General features: G+C 65.9%; 1 protein-coding gene across 10 annotated transcripts; it reads right to left on the bottom strand.

The window, feature by feature from the left end:
- Positions 1 to 615: 615 nt before the first annotated feature.
- On the bottom strand, positions 616 to 18,493 carry PEAR1 (platelet endothelial aggregation receptor 1). 10 transcript variants are annotated; one of them, XM_043569493.1, is made up of 25 exons: positions 18,404 to 18,493; positions 11,307 to 11,438; positions 10,250 to 10,509; positions 9,842 to 10,003; positions 9,556 to 9,660; positions 9,184 to 9,284; positions 8,482 to 8,574; positions 8,001 to 8,244; positions 7,239 to 7,359; positions 6,925 to 7,061; positions 6,634 to 6,846; positions 6,212 to 6,386; positions 6,010 to 6,130; positions 5,128 to 5,291; positions 4,929 to 5,031; positions 4,649 to 4,795; positions 4,311 to 4,436; positions 3,308 to 3,436; positions 3,080 to 3,208; positions 2,715 to 2,927; positions 2,406 to 2,494; positions 2,135 to 2,270; positions 1,891 to 1,959; positions 1,554 to 1,787; positions 616 to 1,089 (listed from the first exon to the last, which is right to left on the bottom strand). In XM_043569493.1, exons 4-25 carry the CDS (start codon positions 9,940 to 9,942, stop codon positions 938 to 940), a joined length of 3,102 nt encoding a protein of 1,033 aa, XP_043425428.1. In that variant the 5' UTR covers positions 9,943 to 10,003; positions 10,250 to 10,509; positions 11,307 to 11,438; positions 18,404 to 18,493; the 3' UTR covers positions 616 to 937. The 10 variants fall into 10 exon arrangements, with proteins under 10 accessions (XP_043425428.1, XP_043425427.1, XP_043425422.1 ...); XM_043569492.1 differs by having other exon boundaries at positions 9,842 to 9,987; positions 18,404 to 18,491; XM_043569487.1 differs by having other exon boundaries at positions 7,239 to 7,362; positions 9,842 to 9,987; positions 18,404 to 18,488.
- Between the last annotated feature and the right edge of the window lie 837 nt (positions 18,494 to 19,330).

The following is a 19,330-nucleotide window of genomic DNA, read 5'->3' on the forward strand; positions in this document are numbered from 1 at the left end:
ATTAATCAAATGATCCCACAAACACCACATCACAGGGAGGACTGGTACCCTGAGGACCTTCTGCAGGTATCCGGTGGATGAACACAGCTGGAATCAGTGCTGCACAACAGAGGGGAGCAAGAGAGGCGCTTCCCTGAGGCCCGGATGTGAGGGACAAGTAGCAGCTAACAGGTGAGCGGAAGACAAAGAGCACCGGATGTGCAAAGTCCCCGGGGTAGGAAGAAGTGTGGCTGGTAGGTGGATCTAGAGCCCAGGGTGACTAGAACGGAGTGACAGTGAATACAGTTCAAGGTGAGGCTGAAGACAGGCCAGGCCAGCAGAGCCCCTAAGGCCTGTGACAGTTCTGAGTCTGGTCCCAGAGCCATGGGGCACCCACGAAGACGTCCACACACAGGTAACTAACCACTGTCTATTCTGAGCAGCCGGTTGGAACAGGTGCCAGTGTGCAAGGAGGCCAGTTAGGCTGTTGCTGGAGTTCGCTGGGTTTGGGCTGCCTCTCGACTGCACAGTGTGTGCCCCAGACAGGGTGTGTGCCTGGAGGCCCTCTGCACGCGCACACACACACACACACACACACACACACAGCCTTGGAGTGCGCAGAAAAGGAGCCCAATATACGTCTTTGACATTAATCCGAAATCAGAGTTTTCCAGCAACATTCAACCCACCAGCTTATGTACAAAGGCCTTGGGGCCCTGGGGAGCAGCAGGTTGCGAAACGTACAAAAGGGAAGGCAGGCCTCCTGCTGACCGGTGTCTCCCACGATGGAACCCGGGATCCAGGCCCCGGTGTCCCGGACATTCGCTTCCTCTGTCAGGCGTGCTCGCGCTCACGGCCTGCCGGTCCTCTCCCCGCTCCTGGCAGGGTACAGCAGGCTCTGCCCCCAGCCCTGGGCCGCGAAGGGCAGGTACTGGCCTCTGCGCACCACCCCGACCCCTCAGCGGTCCTGGCGCCGAACTGGGGGTGACGGGGGATGCCGTACTGGGGGCAAGTCATAGTGTCCAGGGATGTGGCTGTTCTTTGGGGAGTCGTAGTGGCCAGGGGGCAGGCCTGGAGGCAGTGGGGGCCGGGAGCCCACAGAGTCTCCATCTGGGGACAGAGAAGGGACAGGGCGGGAGGTGGCTCCTCCCTCCTCACCCCTCGCCTCCCGTCCCCAGCCCCTCCTGCCCACAGACAGACGACGGACGGTGCCAGTTTGTGTATCTCCTCAGCTGCCGTCGGGGGGAGGCCACCTTGACCTGCCCACCTCATAGGTTATGAGGACACTTTGTCCCCAACCTTGTTCCCCTCTTTTCTGGGTACCAACGCCACAAGTCAGGTGCTGTCGGACCATTTCAAATCCTCAGCCCTGGGAGGCAGGCCACCACTCACAGGTCCTCGGAGGCAACGTGACTTCCCAGACGTGATGCCTGTGTGAGCCCAGTCTGACCCCAAGGTCCACGCTCTTGGTGCTGCACCGGGCCCGCTCTGTGCTCTCTCCCCCCGACCCTTCTTTCTCCCTCCCTCGTCCTGCTTCCCTGTAGCCCCTGCCCCAGCGGAGAAGGGGGACTCACCATAGGTCAGAGGGCTGGGCCGTTCATAGGTGCCACTGTCTCTCTGTGGCTGGGGGTGTCGCCGCCTCTGGCTGTCCCGGAGTGGAGGGGGCTGCCTGGGGGGAGACCCTGAGGGGGGGCCTTTCATCTCCACATAGCTGCTCTCCCGGAGGCCCCCGAGGAGGCTGGGCAGGTCCCGGATGGTGGCGTAGGGGTTTTCGCTGCTCAGGGAAGCCACGCTGGCCCCCAGCCCCTCTTCGGAGATGGGCCCCAAGGAGAGGGGAAAGGAGTCAGGCTCTGTGGGCGCACTGGCGCCCAAACCCCAGCTCGGCCTCCTGCCTCACCCCTGCCCCCGTACCTTTACCAGAGAACGGGCCTGGGCCGTCGCTGCTACGGTAGCTGTGGCTGTAGCTCGGGCGGCCGCTACCTGCGCAGGGGGAGAGGGAGGCAATGAGCAGTCAGACCCCGCGCTCCTCCCCAGGCTCCCACCTGCCCCGGAACCAGAGCCCAGGACCCTTCTGCGGACACACAGGCTCCGAGGGAGCGGGGCGCTGGGCCGCACAAGCCCCCCTCTCCAGACGCCTTGGCCTCCAGGCTCCTACCCCTGTCCAGAGGCCCTGCAGGGGGCTCCCGGCGGTGCTTCCAGTCCGCAGGCAGGGTGCTGTGGTTATCCTGCCCGTGAGCCCCCCCTGGCCGCTCAGGGACCTGCAGGCTGCCGAAGAGCTGACTGCCCGGAAGCTGATAGGGGAGAGGCGGAAGGGGGAGAGAACACACAAGGATGGAGCTTTCCAGAGAAGTAGGTGTGCGCCGCACCCCCCCCCCCCCCCCCCCCCCCCCCGCCAACCGCGGTGCCTTCCCTCCCCCAGCACTGACCTTGTTCGGGGGCGGGGGTTTCGGTGAGCACTGTGACAGGGTGTGGTAGCTGGGGTTGGAGTAGTAGTGGCTGTAGCTGGGAGGGACATCTGCGCGAACAGACGGGGCGCATCGTGACCTGGCCGGTCAGCGAGAGGCCCGGGCCCGAGACAGTTGTTCTGTCCCGGCAGATCTGACCTCTCTTCTCCCCTCCAGCTCCCCGCTTCGCCTCTTCCGGGTCCAGGGAGGGACACAGGAGCCCCGCACCCCATCCGCCCGGAGCCCACGCGCCAGCCCCGCGTCGTGTCCCCCGCCGCCGGGCCAGCTCACCTGGCATGACGTACTCAGAGCCATCCAGCCGCCCGCTGCTGTAGGCCACGGCCAGGTGTTGGTGTGCCTTGCCTTTTTGCCAATGGCGGTAGCCGACGAACAGTGCCAGCAGGGCCACCACCAGGGACCCCAGCACCGCGATGCCAATCACTGCCCCCAGCGAGTTATAGGCCACCGGAGAGGTAGGCATCATGGTGAAGGGCTCCTGGCTTCCTAGGGGGATGGGGTGGCTGCTCAGCGCAGTCTTGGCTCTGCCCGTGAGCTTGGGGTGCCCGCATAGGACAGGCCCTGGGTGGGGGGCAGGGCCCATGAGGGGACCGGGTCCCGGTGCCCTGGGGACCATCGGGGCCAACAGGAGAACTCACCAATCCTGCAGGGGGCGCCGCTGTGCCCTGGGGGACACACACAGGCTCCCGTCTCCGGGTGGCACCTCTCTCCAGGACCACACTGGCAGGACTGGGAGCAGTTGGCACCGAACATCCCCGGAGAGCAGCCTGCGGGACAGGCAAGGAGGCAGTGGGGTTGAGGGACCCAGATCTGCAGTGTCCGCCTTGGGCTTGGGGGCGGGGCGGGAGTTTCCCTTCTCTGGGTACCTTCTAAGCAGAGGTATCCAGTCCAGCCTGGGGGACAGAAACAGCTCCCATCCTGGGGGTGGCAGGCCCCCCCCTGGCGGCACTGGCAGGGCTGGGCGCAGTTGGCTCCCCAGTGTCCTAGAGGGCACGCTGCAGGAGACAAGGTGGCTGTCCGGTGGGGCAGGGCCACCCCCGTCTGGATGAACCCTCAGCTCCCAGCTCCCTGAAATCTTCTCAGCCTTGGTCTCCCGGGGACACCAAGTTTTTGAACCGCAGCCGCACACCGATGAGTCACACATGCTTATCACGTGCCCAACTGCCTACTGGAACCTGCACTTGTCTATCTAGCAGCCATTTCAGACTCGCGGGGCCAGGGCCAGACAACCAAAGGCTTTCAAACTACCCTGCATTGCTTAGCTCTGGTTTCTTTTTTACGTCTTTATCATAAGAGAGAAGTAAACCCTTTGAGGCATAACTTCTGTGTGTGTGACACTAGCAGATAATCTAATGGTAGCCGGGACCGCATCCTATGGGAAACTCTTCCCCTAGATATGCCCCTCGCCCACCGCCACGCCTGCACCCCGCCTTTCTTGTGGCCACAGCTCCTCATTTCCCGTTTCCAACACTTGCTGTCTGTGGTTTGGGGGACTAACCTTTTCCGTGATGTTCTTTATATATTTATGGGGGGAGGAAGCCACATACAAATAAATATAAATTGAAAAGCGCAGAGGGGATAAAGGCACGTGCCCAAAACCAAGCTTGGGGTTCCCCCCATCCCGCGCCTGGTCGAGTAATGCCCTTCCCAGGCGTCCCGTGCGGAAGGGTGGGTGTTCCCTGAGCACGTGGAACAGGACCCGGCGTGTAGGGGACACCCGCTATGGATCTGTTTGCGTTGTTTACATAAGTTACCAAATCCAAGCGGGTGCAGAGGCTTTTACGCCCCGCAGCAGGGGAACAGGAGCCTCTGGCCCTCAGCCCGCCTCTCAGCACACACACGCAGTCCCCCACACAGGCCAGCACGTACGCTGGGAGCAGTCGGGGCCCGTCCAGCCAGCCAGACAGTAGCAGGTCCCATTCGAGGGATGGCAGGAGGAGTGGTTACCACACTTGCAGGGCACACAGCGTTTGCCATAGCGGCCAGGCTGGCAGGCTGTGGGAGTGGGAGAGAGACTGGCGGTGACTGGGGGGCAGGGGAGATCCCTCAGCCAGCCCTTGACCCACTATCTCCCTCCCTCCCTCCCACTGGAGCGGGGTAGTGGGGGCGGGGCTTCCGGCAACTGATGTTGCACCGCCCCCTACTGCTGTAAGCACCGCCCAAGTGCTTACAGGCCCCAGGTAGGGGGAAGGAAGGGGGGGCCTCACATCTCTGGCAGGAGGGGCCTCGGAACCCAGGCGCACACACGCAATTGCCGTTCTCGGGGATGCAGGTGCCCCCATTCTTGCAAGAGCAGGTGTTACTGCAGTTTGCCCCCCAGAAGCCTTCGGGACAGGGCAGGTGGCAGCGGGTGCCTGTGGGAGAGAAGGGTAGGGTGAGCCCAGCCTGGGCCCCCGGTGTCCACAGGGGCTCTTCTGGACACACTTACTTAGGATGCATCCCCCAACTCCGCTGTGGGCCTGGGGCCTGGACACCTAGAATGCTCACCCGTCCAACCAGCCTGGCAACGGCAGCGTCCGTGAACGGGGTCACAGCCGTCAGCATGGTCACAGTCACAGCGACTGGCACAGCCTTCACCGAACTGTCCCTTCTTGGAGAGGGGGTGGGGTGGGGGCAGGCCAGTCAGCTGGCAGGGAGGAGGCTGCGACCCGCCATTCCCTGGGCAGACAGGCTGTTGAGTGCTTACCGGGCACGGGAGCTGGCAGTGGGCCCCCTGCCACCCAGGGGTGCAGGTACAGGCCCCGGTCTGGGGGCTGCAGGCTGCCTCGTGGGCGCACTGGCAGCTGGCGTTGCAACCGAAGCCCCAGGTTCCAGGTAAGCAGGGCACAGAGCAGTTACCAGGCTGCCAACCTGGAAGAAGAGCCCTGCAGGTAGGCCTAGGGCTCCAGCCCTCCCGGGGTAGCACACACCAGGCCTCAGCCGTGCCAGGCTCTGGGCTCCGAGCCGGGGGTGGGCTGGGGGCCCTCCGGGCCCACACGGGGGACCGGCATATACACTGGTAGAAGCCGGACAGAGGCAGAGCGGCCGCCGGCGGCGAGCCACCCCCTTGTGGGGCCTGCCTCTCCTGCAGAATGAGGGGAGCTGGCAGCGACCCAAGTGCTTACAGGCCCCACCAGGTAACTAAATGAGTTACACAGATCACGCGGCAGACTACGGGGAGGGCAGGCGACTGCAGACCGGAGGCTGGTTAAACATAACAAGAGAACCGCCCAAATAAAACACATCCGTGTTAGAATCCAGCCTAGAGGTGGCCAACGGGCCACCCGGGTAGGTCTCAGAAGTCCCTCCTGGCCCTGCCATCGCGCGGTTCTAGATGACAGAGGGTGAGGAATGCTCGCCGAGAGGGGCCTTCTGGCCTGGGCCTTAAGCGCAAGCAGGATTTTTGTGGTTGAAGAAAAACAAAGTGGATATTCCAGGAAGGAAGTAGGCTGGCTACTTTCCCACCGTCCAGCTGCTGCTACCCAGGGGCGCCGCCCTCACCCTGCAGCCCCGCCCCCGCCCCGGGCCCGCCTTCTCTCCCGTGGGCCCGCCCCCACGCCGCCCCTCCCCGGACACCCCACGCCCTCACCCTCCTTGCAGACGCAGGCGCCGTCGATGGGCGAGCAGGCCAGGGCGTTGTGGCAGGAGCAGCGTGCGGAGCAGTTGACTCCATAAGTGTCAGGCGGGCAGAGGCTGGCGCAGTGCGGGCCCTGAAAGCGGGGCCGGACTGTGAGCGGGCGGCCCGGCTCCGCCGCGCCGCGCCCCCGGGGCCCCGCCGGGCCGCGCCTCACCGTGTAGCCGGGCGCACAGTGGCACCGGCCGCTGTCGGGCTGGCACACGCCGCCGTGCAGGCAGAGGCAATGCTCCTGGCAGCCGGGCCCGTGCGTGTCCTGCGGGCAGCTCTCGTTGCAGTGCAGGCCGGCCCAGCCCGGCAGGCACGCGCACTCCCCGCTCATCGGGTGGCAGCTGCGGCGGGAGGGGCGGCGCCGTCAGAGCTGCGGGGTCCGCGCCCGGCCCCCGCCCCCCGGCCCCTCCGCGCAGCGCGCGCGCGCGCGCGCGGGGGGCTTCGCGGAACCGGGGGCGGGGGGCGTTCCGAGCGCGCCCCCGCCCCCCTCCCCGAGGCCCCTCCCTCTGCCTTCTGCGACATCTGTCCCGCCCTGGGGCTTGGTCTGCCCCAGCCTCGGCACCCGTGAGCGCGGGCCCCGCGGCGCACCTGAGGCTGTGCTCTGGGTCGCAGGTGCACGGCTCCTGGCAGCTGAGGCCGTAGCGGCCGTCGGGGCAGAGGCGCTCGGTGCAGCGGTCCCCGGTGAAGCCGTGTTCGCACAGACACGCGCCGTTGGCCGGGAAGCAGCGGGCGCCGGGCGCGCAGTCGCACGTCTCCGCACAGTCCTGCCCGAAGCGGCCCACGGGGCACTCCTCACGGCACCTGGGCGCCAGCCGAGTGAGCCCCGGCGGCGGCGCCCACCCCCGCCCCCCCCCACCCGCCCTCGCCGAAGCCACTCACCGATCCCCCGTGTAGCCCGGAGCGCAGCGACACTGCCCAGTGAAGCGGTCGCAGAGGCCACCATTGTGACAGCGACACTCTTGGGAGCAGTTGGGTCCGTGGAAGCCCTCGAGGCAGGGCAGGGAGCAGATGATGCCCTGGAGAGGCAGAAGGTGGACAGAGCCCTGGGTGCCTGCCACTCCCCCTGGGCACAGGGCCCCTTCATACCCCCCCCCAACTTCAAACCTCCGCAGGGTCCCCAGAGCCCACCCCCTTCCCAGGCATCCTCCTCCCAGTCCTGCCCAGAACCACCCCATACCCCCGCCCCAGCCTACCATCCACCCATGCGGGCAGCTGCAGGAGCCCTGGGAGGCCTGGAAGACGCCCCCGTTGTGGCAAGGATAGGTGCTGGGGCAGAAGAAGCCCACGGTGCCCGGGACACAGGGTATCTCACAGCTGCTGGGTAAAGCGGTCGAGGTCAGTGTGCACACAAGCAGCCCGCGCCCCGGCTGGGCCTCCCAGGGCTGGCCGCCTGCACGCCTCTCTCAGGGCAAGTCCTGAATTCCCGGCTCTGGTCCCTGCTGGGGACTGCAGGAGTCAGAAAGCAAAGGTTTCCAGGAGAGAAGTGGTGGGGACAGCCAGCACCACCAGATGGCAAGGGGAACAGCCTGTGCACTCCCCCCACCCCCGAGCACCTCTGTTCCGGGCCCCGGACGGCTCCCCTCCCCGGCTCCTCTGAGGCCGGACCCTTCTTGACCTCTGCCTGGTGCACATCTCCCCACTCTGCCTCCACCTCCTTGCGACAGGCCGACAGGCCGCCTGGGACCCTGTGTCAGCCCCACCTCGCAACATGTTCGCGCACACACACAGGTTCGGGCTGTCTTCACAGCAAGCCTCCCGGGTGGAGGACACTGTTCCCGCTTCACAGACCGGCACAAGCCCATGAGGGGTCGATCTGCTCAAGGTCGCTCAGCTAGGAGGCGGCAGAGCTGGACCGAGGAACTTGGCCTCTGCATCCCGTCCCGTTTGGGAGACTGAGTCCCCTCGGATCCCTGTGTATGCTCGTGGGGCCCTGTGGCTGTGACCCCATTATGCACCTGGCCCCAGTCCTCTCTGGGGGGCAGAAGCAGGCTCCGGTCTGGGGGTCACAGGGTGCTCCGTGGCACAGGCAGTGGAACTGGCAGGCGGGACCATAGTGGCCCGGGGAGCAGGGCTCCAGGCAGCGTGGGGGCTGCAGGCCGGGGGGGCAGGAGCACGCTCCACTCTTGGGGTCACAGGAGCTGCCGTTGCCACAGTGACAGGGCTTGTCACACTGCAGCCCCCACACTCCTGGGGCACACCCTGGGGGCGGGGAGGGTAGAAGGGAGTCACCAGGGGTCTCACCCCTCCCTAGCCTCCACTCAGCCCTGGGCTCTGTCCCCCAGCCCCCCATACCCGTGCCCTGTAGCACCCCCACTCCCGAAAGGGCCGTGGCGGCTATGGGGCTCCTGTGGGTGACTGTCCCGGGGCGTGAGCACCCGTGGGTGGTAAGGAGGGCGCCGCCCGGGGTCCTGGGACCTGCGGTCACCGGCTACTCACCACTGGAACAGTCGTCACCCCTCCAGTTCTGCACACACTGGCACTGATTGGGTGCCACACAGCGGCCATGGACGCACTCCTGGTCACAGAGCGCTGGGGCAGAGAGGAAGGAAGGGGTTTGTGCTTCCCCTGCCCCCACCCGCCCATCCTCCTCTTGGGGGGGTGTTGCTGGGTGACACTCCTCCCTCCCATCCTTTTCTGCCCCGGGGCGACAGGGGGCGGGGGGGGGGGGCAGGCTGACTCTCCCCAGAAGCACTAGCATTTTTCTGCCTCTGAGACGCAGAAGACAGGGGGCCAGGACTCAAGGCTCCCCAGCCCCTCTCTGTGACATTCTCCAAGCACCTTGTTGGGAAAAGGGACAGGGGCTCCTCAGGTAGGGACCAGACATGGATGCTGTGCAGAGGGGGTGGGCTGGGTGGGGGTTAGGCAGGACGGAGGGGGGTGGGGACAGGAGTTTGGGGGTGCAGGAGAGACTGGGCAGTGACAAGTCAGAGACAGACGGCAACAGACAGACAGGGATGAGAAGAGATAGCGATGGACCCAGACCCACAGTGACAGAGACAGAGAGAGGCTGCCCCGGGGCTCAGAGAGAAGGGGCGGGAGACACACGGGGTCAGCTGGAGACACAGGCAGCAAGTGGCGGCTGCCGTCCCGGGGACACACCCGGGGCGGCAGGGGGGGACACGGCCCCCCAGGACTCACGGACACAGATCCCGCTGCTCTCATAGAAGCCCCGGCAGCACTGGAGTCGCTTCCGGTGGTCTGTCTTCACCACCTGGCGGTACACCGTCCTGTAGACAACCCTAGGAGACCGCGAGGCGGCCCTCAGCCCCCCTGCTGCGGCCGGGCTGTCCCCCGCCCCGCCCCGCCCCCGCCCACCACGTGGCACAGGGGCGGCAGGGGCACCCCTCGCCGCTCTGGGCCGGGGGAGCACAGAAGGAGCGTTCCCCCCAGGCCCCCCACCCGACCCCGCGGCGCACCCCACGCCAGCCTCCCCAAGCCACGCCTTGAGTGCCTCTGCCTCCGAGTCTCCGAGGAGAGAATGAGGGTGTGCGGGGCGGGGTGGGCACTCACGTGGGCCGGGGGCAGGTGTGGGGGCTCTCCCAGGGCCGGTCGCAGGGCTCCGAGGGGAGCAGGCTGAAGGGGCGGGAGTGAGACTCCTTGGTGGTGGTGGTGAAGCTGCCGGACAGGGAGAGGAGGGGCAGGGGGGGGGGTGGTTAAGGACAGGACGGGGTCAGAGCTGGAGTCAGGGGGGCCTGGAGGAGCAGAGAGCAGAACCAGGAGGGAGGGGAGGGCTGCAGAGGGGCAGGGAGGCTGGGAAGGAGAGGAGGAGGAGACCCGGGGAGCAGGCACCCCTCACCTTTCCCAGAAGCTGCAGGTGTTGGGGTCACTGGGGTTGAGGGCTCCAGCCAGCCGCAGGCTCAGGCCCAGGAGAAGGAGGGCACGCAGAGCTGGTGGCATCGCAGAGGCCAGGGGCAGAGCGGGGGACCGGCGCAGAGCCACAGCCTGGAGGACCAAGTGTCTGCAGAGGCGGCTGCCTCTTGTCCCCCTGCCTTCTCTTCTCTTCTCGTCACCCCTCCTTCCCTGCAGACCGTGCCCCCCCCCCGCCCCGCCCTCCCAGCACCCTTCACTCACACACCACCAGCCAGTGCCTCTTCCCGGGAAGGGGATCCTGCCTGGTTATCTCTGAGCCCCAGCCCAGGGCACTTTGACCTTGGTACCAAGGTGTGAGGCCGGGGCCAGCGGGGAAGTCCGGGGGGAGGCCCACCTGGGCTCAGCTGGAGGAAGGACTTTCCAACAGCCAAGGTTCCGGAAGGGAGTCGGCCCACCTCAAGCGGGGGGCTTCCCGGCCCGCATGTGTGCAGGTGGAGAGCGGCCGCAGGAGGCGCGGGGCTGGGGCGGGACCGGGTGGCCCTGAAGGAGGCCCCTCCTGACCACGGGCGTGCGGGCACCTGCTCGCCCGGGCTCGCGGGAGCCAACTGTGTGCGTCTCTGCCCAGCTCCCCGCTCACAGACGACACATCAGGAGCTAGAAATCAGGCTTGGGGAATTACTTCCATGGGGGACATGGGCCAACACCACAGACCAGGGGCAGCCTCATCCGCACCCGCCAGAGGCACCTGTTAAACCCTGGCCAGGGCACCTCCGTACCCAGCTCCGGGGACTACTGCCCGAGGACGTCCCCAACCCGGCCTCGGACAGAAGAAGCCCCCACCTCCCTCTGGCCACCCCATCGGCCATCTGGAAACAGCTCCTCTCCGCCCCCTCCAACCCGGCCTCGCCCAGTGGGTGGGAAGCAGGTCAGGACCTCAGCAGGGTCTGTTCTGGCTCCTGAGCGGGGCTGAGCTCCTGAGCGGCCGCCCCCGCAGCCGGTTTCAGATTCTGGGTTCAGTGTTCCTACAACTTGTCCTGGCTCCTTGCTCTCTGCCTCCCCGAGGCGCCCACATCTGCTTATAATTTTCCCGAGAAGAGAGAAAGGCCATGGTTGCTGGCCCCTGGCCCCCCTGAGTATCTCTGGAATGCCTGCTGCCTGGCCCCACCCCATGCCCCCCACCCACACGCTCCCAGGGTCCCTGGGGCGGCAGCGCTCCAGCCCTCCAGGTCTGAGAGAGGTGCTCCCTGACTTAACCCCATGTTGCCCTCTGCTTCAGCCCCAAAATGCCTCCCGCTGTCTCTTGCCCCCCCCCCCATACCGCCTGCTGGCCCACGGGCTTTCCTCCCTTTGGTCCTCTGGCTGGTGGCCCTGTCACCGCTCCCCTGGGGCACGTGTCCACCCCTAGCCTTCTCTGTGCTCCCCCAACCATCCTCGGTCCTCCAGTAACTCACCAGGCCTCTATGGCCTCCTGCAGCCTGAGAAGCTCAGCTGAGCCAAGGGGCAGGGCGGCTAGGCCCTGGGCCCAGGGGCCTGGGGGGCGCCAGGGAGCGTCCTGGGGGATCCCAGCGCTCAGGATATGGAGCCTGAAAACAGGAAATAGAGCCTGGCTAGAATGTGTGATGTGGGGGAGGAGAGCAGGGTCATGGGCTCCCTCTTCCCGACACCCTGAATTCAGAAGGTGGGGTGCAGGGGGCAGGGCCAGAAGACTCTTTCTGTTAGGTTGTCTCTGAGCTGAGCACCGTGGTCCCCCTCTGAAGGGCTTCAGAGGAAACAGCCTGTCCTCAGAGAGCCTGGCCAGTCGGAAGTTTCCTTCAGACAGGGTCACCGGTCTGTCCCAGGGCACCCCCCACATCGTCCCTTCTCCCGCCACCCCCAAACTATCCCCTCCACCCTGCCCTGCACCGGCCACCTTCCCAGGTGTGGGGCCCACCTCCAGGGCCATCCCTGTCAGCACCCAGTTGACCCCTCCCTGCCTGGCCCTCCCTTGGCAGGGCCCCGAGCCGTCACACATCCCCCCTCTCCACCCCAAGGTCTTCTCCACGCTGACCTCTCCGTGGACCCTCGCTGTCCTCACTGGGGCTCAGTCTGAATGGATTCAGGTCGTCACCCTGGCCCCTGGGTGAGCCTCACATCCAGACCCACAGGGACCCCCTCTCCCGGATCTGTCGCCAGAGCTCAAGGCTGCAGTGGGACCTACCCCGTGGAGACAGGTCAGAGCCCTGTGGACAGTCACTGCCTCCCAGACCAACTTCTAGAGGAAATGGTTCACCTGAGGGCTTCAGGAGGTGGGCAGGGGGCATGAGGAGGCCTGGGCCCTGACAACCAGAGATTAGCTGGCTGCAGGGGTGGGGGAGATTGTTTTCCCAGAGGGCCTCCGTTCCCGGAATGCAGGGGAGGCCCCAGCTGGTCAGCAGTGGGACTGGAGCCCGGGTGGGTCCACCACCAGTGGGTGGTCCGCAGGGAGGGAGGGTGGGGGATCCTGGCAGGGAAGAGAAGCGGTTGGCCTGAGGGACCTCAGCCCCTGAGGAGGGAAGGAACACAGGCCTGACCAGGAGCCCAGAGCCCCAGCCTGGTCCCCCAGCTTGTTTCCATCTGAGACTTTGTCCCCAAGGGCTGGGGAAATTGAGGCCCTGGCCTGTCCTTCCCTAACACCCCCGGGCCCACCAGCATCGGGGCCCATGTGCCTGCACACACTCCCCTCCGGGGGGTTTGAACCAGACAGCTCTGACTCCCGTCCGGCCCCGTCCTGCCCCGGGGCCCACACTGCGGTCCCTGAGGGCGCCCCATTCCCCCTCCCTGTAGGCCCCCACCTGCCCTCACAAGAAGGCATCATCTACTGCGTGGAGAAAGGCAGGGAGCTGCGTATGAAATGGTGGTGGGTGCAGTACGCCCTCTACAGGTGAGGACACAGGGCGGGTAAGTCCCCCACCCGGGGCCACACAGCCAGCAGGAGCAAAGACCCAGAGTGCGACAGCCTCCCCACCCCAACCACGCTTCCCATCAATCCGGCCCACCCGGGGAATCCCAGGGGCTTTGCATCTCTGTGTAACAGCCTCAGTTATGCAGAGGGGGAGCAGGGAGGGGGCGGGGGGGGGGCGGAGGGGGGAGCTGCCACAAGGACAGACCAGAGGCGTGGGAACCGGGGTGCATTTGCAGTCAGTCTCCTCTCCTCCACCTCGAGATGCAAGGCAGCTGGGTCCCCGGCCAGGCCCCGGCCCCCAGCCCCCAGCCGCGGCAGCCGGGTCCCCTCTGGTGGGGAGCCCTGCCCTCCTGGTGCCCCCGCCCCCTTAGCAGGAGGGAAATGACTCTGGGTCCGAGCTCCCTGTGGGCAGGAGGTGATCCGTTTCTGTAGGAGGCAGAGAGCAAGAGGGCTTCCTCGGGGCTCTTCTCCAGGAGGTGGGGCAGCGAAGGGCGCCCTCTGAGCTGGGTGAGGAACGCCAGCTCTCAGTTCCCTGGTCTGTAAAATGCGGACGATAGCACCTCCCTTTGTAGGGCTGTCCCCAGGATTAATACAGGAGTTATGTTCGTTCGCCGTCACCAGGATGGCGGCCGGGGTCCGGGGTCTCCTGAGCCCATCCCCGTCCCCACCGCCCTTGGCGCCCTTGGCCCTTTGAGCATTAATTCCAAGAAAAGCCGTTTCTTGTTTTTCGTTTGTTTGTTTTTTTTTTTTTTTTCTGAAGAACCCCCAGGATGATCCGGGAATGGGGCCTTAGCTGCTGGCACAGAGAAGGGAAGTGGGGGTGGGGAGGGGCCAGACCCCCCACAAAACCTGATCCCTCAGAACCACGGGCTGCCCGCCAGGTATGTCTTGAAGCCAAAGGCGGCTGATGAGTTGGACCGCCTGGGTTCTGCTTCCCCCCAGCCCCCAGCGCCTTGCTGGGTCCCGGTGGCCCCTCCTCTCCTCTCCCTCTGTCTGTCCTCCCTCTCATCTTGGAATCCAAAGGTTCTAGGGCTTACAAGTTGTCACTTTCGAGCACATCGCTCGAGCCCCATGGGCCTCCAGCCTCCATTTCCCCCTCTGTAAAATGGGAGAATAATCCCCACATCTCACAGGGTGCAGTGAGGGCTGGGACTGCTAGTTCCCGTGACCGCCCCGGAACAGAGCCTCAGACCAGAAGCAGCTCAGAGGACCTGCGCTGGTGCAGAAACAGAATCCCCCACGTTCTAGGCTCTCTGCCTCTTTTTGTTTCTGTCTTGTTCCTCATCAAAAACTCTTTGCTTTCTGCCTTTTTTTTTTTTCTTCCTCCATCAGTTTCTTGGTCCGTGTCTTTCTGTCTCTCTCCTTCCTTTCCTATATCAAGGCCGTCGGGTACAGCACAGTCGTGCGGTGTGTTGACTGCACTAGGGAATCCATCCTGAGGTGTGGCGCGGGAGGGGAACTCCGGCCGCACTCGGCTCACCAGGCCGAGTGTCTTAGCTTGTGCCCGGGGCTGCCTTGCCCTGTGTCTCCCTTGTCTGTCTGTCTGTCTCCTTCCCCGTCTCTCTCTCTCTCTCTGTGCCGTTTCCAGATCTGTCTTTCCATGGAGACAGGGTCACTTAGTCCTCCCCACTCGGCAGCTAGACCCCCGTCGGAAGACTCCTCCCTCCCTCTCCACGCAGGGACGCACCCTGACCCAGCTCCGGCAGCCTGGGCCGCTCTCTCCACGTCCGCGCACGTGCACACGCCTGCACACGCGAGCGCCCAGCCCCTCCCGCACCCAGCCAGGCCTTTTGCAGCCAGGAATGTCTGCCGGATGGAGGGACAGGAAGCCTGTGTGTGAGCCAGAGGCTGGGCGGGAAGGGGGCAGGGGTGAGGGGCCGGCCTGGTGTTCTCTGTGGCTCAGGAAACAGAAGCTAGAGGGTCCTCAGCCCGACCTGTTTACTCATCAGGAAATAGGGAAATTGCAGGGATTCTGAATCACCACGCACGCATCGCATCGCGTGCCTGCCGGAGGCCGGCGCCAGTGCGGTCCGGGCCCCTGCCACCACCCGTGGGTGCTGGCGGCCACGCTCTGCAGCCACAGGCGGACGTGGGGGTCTCGGGCATCAGAGGCAACAAGGGAATTAGGATCTGCTTCAAAGAACAAAGCACCGGCCCACCCGCTCACTGCCACCGCCAGACACCCTCAGAAAGCACAGCCCTGCTCCGGCCACTGCCCCTCTCCAGAGCCCTCTGTGGCTCCCCGCACCACACGAAAGGGCACCAGGAGCCAGGCCCGCCAGGGGCCCATCCTCACAGCCTCTCCCAGGATGCCCCCTCAGTGGCTGCAGGCTTCATACACTCCTCCCGCCCTCGGGCCCTCCTGCAGGCCCTCAGCCCAGCCACCACAGACCCCCCTGGCCCAGAGGAGCCCTGGGCTGCTCTCCCCGGAGGCCAGCTCCGCACGGACCAGCACTCCCCAGACCCCAGCCAAGGGCTCAGCACCGTGTCCCTCCTCCGGGGGCATGTGGGACTAAGCCAGGCCATCCCAGGAGTTCGCAGCCCCTGGAAACCTTCAGGGCTGATGGACCCATCAGGGATCAGCGTTGGGGCTGCGGGTCTGTGCTCTGGCTGCCCCACCAGGCTGGGGCACCCTCAGTCTTATTCCTCCGGGGCTGTTAGTGGTCAGACTGCCCCGATGTGCCCTCACAGCCCCCATGCCCCACTCCTGTTCTCAACGTTTTTTTTTTTTTTTATTTATTTTTGGGACAGAGAGAGACAGAGTATGAACGGGGGAGGGGCAGAGAGAGAGGGAGACACAGAATCGGAAACAGGCTCCAGGCTCTGAGCCATCAGCCCAGAGCCCGACGCGGGGCTCGAACTCACGGACCGCGAGATCGTGACCGGGCTGAAGTCGGACGCTTAACCGACTGCGCCACCTAGGCGCCCCCCATCCCCACTCCTGTTCTTATGAAGGTCGGTCTTCCCCGCTGGAATGGAGCTCCGTGGGGTCAGGGCGCTTTTCCGCGCCTGACGGAGGGGATGGCCCGATAAAGCCCGAGTCTAACTTCTGACTCCAGCAAGCCCTGACCTGACTCTGTGGGGCTCGGGGGCTGAGGGAGAGGTGTTCAGAGGCTGCGGCTTCAACCCGGCTCACCGGCCAGAAGAACTGGTCCCCCCTTCCAGGGCCCTCGAAACCCAGGATTGGCAGGATGCCGGAAAGTGGGGTCCAGAAGGAGCCTCCACCCTTACAGAGGGGAAGGCGGCTCGGACCTGCCCTCCTGACCGCCGGCCTCTGAGTTCCTAAGGGACGAGTGCACAGTCGTGCAGGGCACTGAGTCGCCTGGAGAGCAGGGGGTGTGCCCACACGGCTGGACCCTAACCTTGTACCACGGGCCTCGGGACACCGGGACAATGCCCCTCACTGTCCATCCGCACACCCCCTCTGAAACAGAGGGACTGGGCGCCCCCCATGCCTTATGTGGGGGTGGGGCAGAGGTGGGAGAGGGGACCCAGGAGGCCCCATGTCCCAGAGCTCCCTACACGCCATTTCTCTCTGGAGACCTCCACCTGCGCGCGTGGGGGCTGTAAGAGCCATCGCCGGCCCAGATTAAATGTGCGCTCTGGGCTAGACGACCTCTCTCCATTGTCTCGGCAGTCCCAAAACGTAGGTGCTATCATGCTTCCCATTCTACAGATAAAGAAACATCCCAGAGAAGTTAAGTCACTTGCCCCCGGTCACACAGCCAAGTGACGGCAGAGCAGGGGCCTGGACCAGGTCAATCGAACCCTGAAGCCTGTGCTGCCCCTTTACCGCCTGCCTCCCCCGTGATTTCTCTTTGGCCTTCTGACCCTGCTTCTCCTGTCTCCACCCCCTTTCTGCTCCTTCTCTAGGTGCGTTCTCCGTTTCCCTAAGTCTGCCCTTTCTCCCCTGTTTGCAGAAGCCTCTGCCTTTGCCTCTGTTTCCGTATTTTTGTCTCCTCCTAGCTCTGTTTTTGTCTTTGTCTCTCCTTCCCTGTCTCCCCTTCCTCCTGCTGGCTTCTCCCTGCCCGATTATGAGCCAGGAGTGGTGCGGACACCCTCCCCGAGCCGATGGCCAGCCCCTCCTGCCTCCAGGGAGACTGTTACTCAGTGCTTCCGAGGCCACTCAGAGGAGAGGCTGGGGAGCACAGTGGTGGAGGAGCAGCCCGGCCCCAGCACCCCTCCCCAGCACCCTCCCCAGCACCCCTCCCCAGCACCCTCCCTAGCACCCCTCCCCAGCACACTCCCCAGCACCCCTCCCCAGCACCCTCCCTAGCACCCCTCCCCAGCACCCCTCCCCAGTACCCCTCCCCAGCAGCTGCTGTGGTGGCAGCGGTAGGGAGGCAGACAGCAGCCCAGTGACCTCTATCTCTATCCAGGTTTCCGACCCATTCGATTCGTGGACTGCCTGGAGAGTCAAGTTTCCTCTTCTGGGAAAGTCTGATAGGGAGCGGGGTCAGGCAGGAGTGAAGGCACGGATGCCAGTGCTGGGTTTCATTTCCCGGTGAAGAGCGGGGGACAGAGAGGCCGGCCTGGCCTCCCACCCAGCTCCCAGGTGGCCAGCCCTCGCTGCACTGGTGAGTGCGCCATAGACTTCAGGAGGCCTCAGGACTGGGAGAGGAGCGGCAGGGGACAGATGACAGGAGACAGGACGGCGGCCCCCACCCTTGGTTCACACGTGCACACGCGCAGGCACTCCGTCACGCATTGGACTGGCGTGGTGTTCAGAAAACAGCTCCCTGTGCACACCGCTCCCCTGCCCAGCCCCCGCTGAGGCCAGGGGTGACAGCTGACCCCTTGCCCAATCCCGCCTGGGGAGGAGGTCTGGCTGAGCCTGGGAAACTCGGGGCCAGTACAGGCTGTTCCCATCCCTGGGGACTAGGGTCACAGCGCAGCAGCCCCGGGAGAGGCCACTCATAAAAGGTCAGGACAGGAGAGTGAGAATCCGGTGGGAGGCAGGAGATGGGGTGGGGCTGCCGGCTGACTTCGCTGGGGTCCCCCTGTCTGGGCCCGACCACCCCCGCCCCCTCCCCAGCCTGCCACCCCAAATCATCTGCCAGCCCAGGCTTTTCTGACCATCTAGACGCTGGAGACCTTTGGCCAACCTTCTGTGCTCAAAACCGGCAAAGCTGTGAGCCGCACACCTGGCCCTCCCCTCACCCCCCAACCTCCCCGGGGAGGCGCCAGCACCAACAATGGCCCAGACCAGGCGCGCCAGCGGAGCAGGAGACATGTTTTTGTTCCTCTGAGCCTCCCAACAACAGTGGTAGGCGCCGTGTCTTATGGTTCCCCGCTTAGACACGAGAAACTGAGGCACAGAGGGCCCACAGCCGGGAAGGGGCAGAGTGAACTAGAACCCCAGCAGCCTGGACTCCCAGATCTAGGGGCTCCCCTCGGCCAAGAAGAGGAGCCGGCACCCCATTCTCCGTCCAGCCCCGAGGGGGCCACGGGTTGGGGAGAGCGCCCGGCCCCACACGTCGCTGCAGGTCACTTACGTGCAGTCCCTCGGGGAGGGCGACCCCAGTGCCCTCGCCCCCTCCGCCGCCCCCACCCTCGCGCAGGGGTACCCGCAGTCCTTCCCCGGGGTAGGGGAGGTCGCGGAGCGGGTGGGGGCGCGCAGTCACTCACCTGCGTCGGACCCGGGCTGTCGCCGGCCTGGGGTGGGGACCGCCGGGCGGCCAGAAGGGGCCGGCGGGCCGGCGGGGAGGCGGGGCGTGCGGCCCGCGGGGCGGGGCGGGGCAGGAAGGGGGCGGGCCCTCGGGCCCCCGCGGGGCAGGAAGTGTTGAGGGGGCGCGGGGGAGGTGGGGGGAGCGGGCTAGGGAGGCTGCGGGCGCCAGGAGAGGGAGGTGCCGGGGAAGAGGACGCTGCGGGGGCTGGGGGGCGCTGGCAGTGGGGGGGGGCGAGCCGGGGGAGGGGGCTGGGAACTCCAGGAGAGGGGCAGGCGGGCGGAGGGAGCCGGAGGGAGCGGGGTCGGGGTGGCAGCTTGGCCTGGAGCGGGCAGGGTGGGGAGGCGGGGTCCCCGGACCCGGGACCCCCGCCCTCCCCAGCTGCCGCAGGGCCCCGGCTTGCTCCGCCTCCCGCGCCCCAGCCTTCCAGTCTGCAAAGTGGGGCTGTGCAGGGGGCCAAAGAGCCCGTCTGCGGCGGGCAGCTTCCCTGGGCGGCCCGGCGACCGCGGGACCCGAGCCCGGCCGCAGCCCACTGTCCCCTCCTCCGCTTCCGCCCGAGCCACCCGGGCCGCGGCGACCCCCGGCCCAGCCGCCGCCCCAGCGCGGAGCCCGCCCAGTGCCGGGCGCCACCTGGCGGCCGCAGCGCGCACCCGCACCCCACCCTTCTTAGGGCCCCGGACCGCGGGCGTCTCTGAACCCACACAGACCACTTTTGTGGCAACTACGGTTTGCTTTCCTCCTCGCTAGCCCTTTGGGTGTACTGCGCCATCGAATCCCTAGCTCGAGGTCGGTTTCACTTACAGGATGAGACAGCTGCCCGCGCCTTAGGCTGCAGTCGTGGCGGCAGCAGGATTTGAACCGCGCTCTGGGCCCCGCCGGCTGCGCGGCA

This window comes from Prionailurus bengalensis, chromosome E4, assembly GCF_016509475.1.
Source record: "Prionailurus bengalensis isolate Pbe53 chromosome E4, Fcat_Pben_1.1_paternal_pri, whole genome shotgun sequence".
Lineage (NCBI taxonomy): Eukaryota > Metazoa > Chordata > Mammalia > Carnivora > Felidae > Prionailurus > Prionailurus bengalensis.

Excerpts from the sequence above, each read along its gene's own strand:
- PEAR1 (XM_043569485.1), bottom strand. The coding sequence starts at position 9,942 with ATGCCACCAGCTCTGCGTGCCCTCCTTCTCCTGGGCCTGAGCCTGCGG. Across the intron at positions 7,360-8,000 it reads CCAGAGAGGACTGGGGCCAG|CTGTGAGATACCCTGTGTCC; the intron begins GTGCATAATGGG and ends TTTACCCAGCAG. Across the intron at positions 7,062-7,238 it reads GCTGCCCGCATGGGTGGATG|GGCATCATCTGCTCCCTGCC; the intron begins GTAGGCTGGGGC and ends CTGCCTCTCCAG.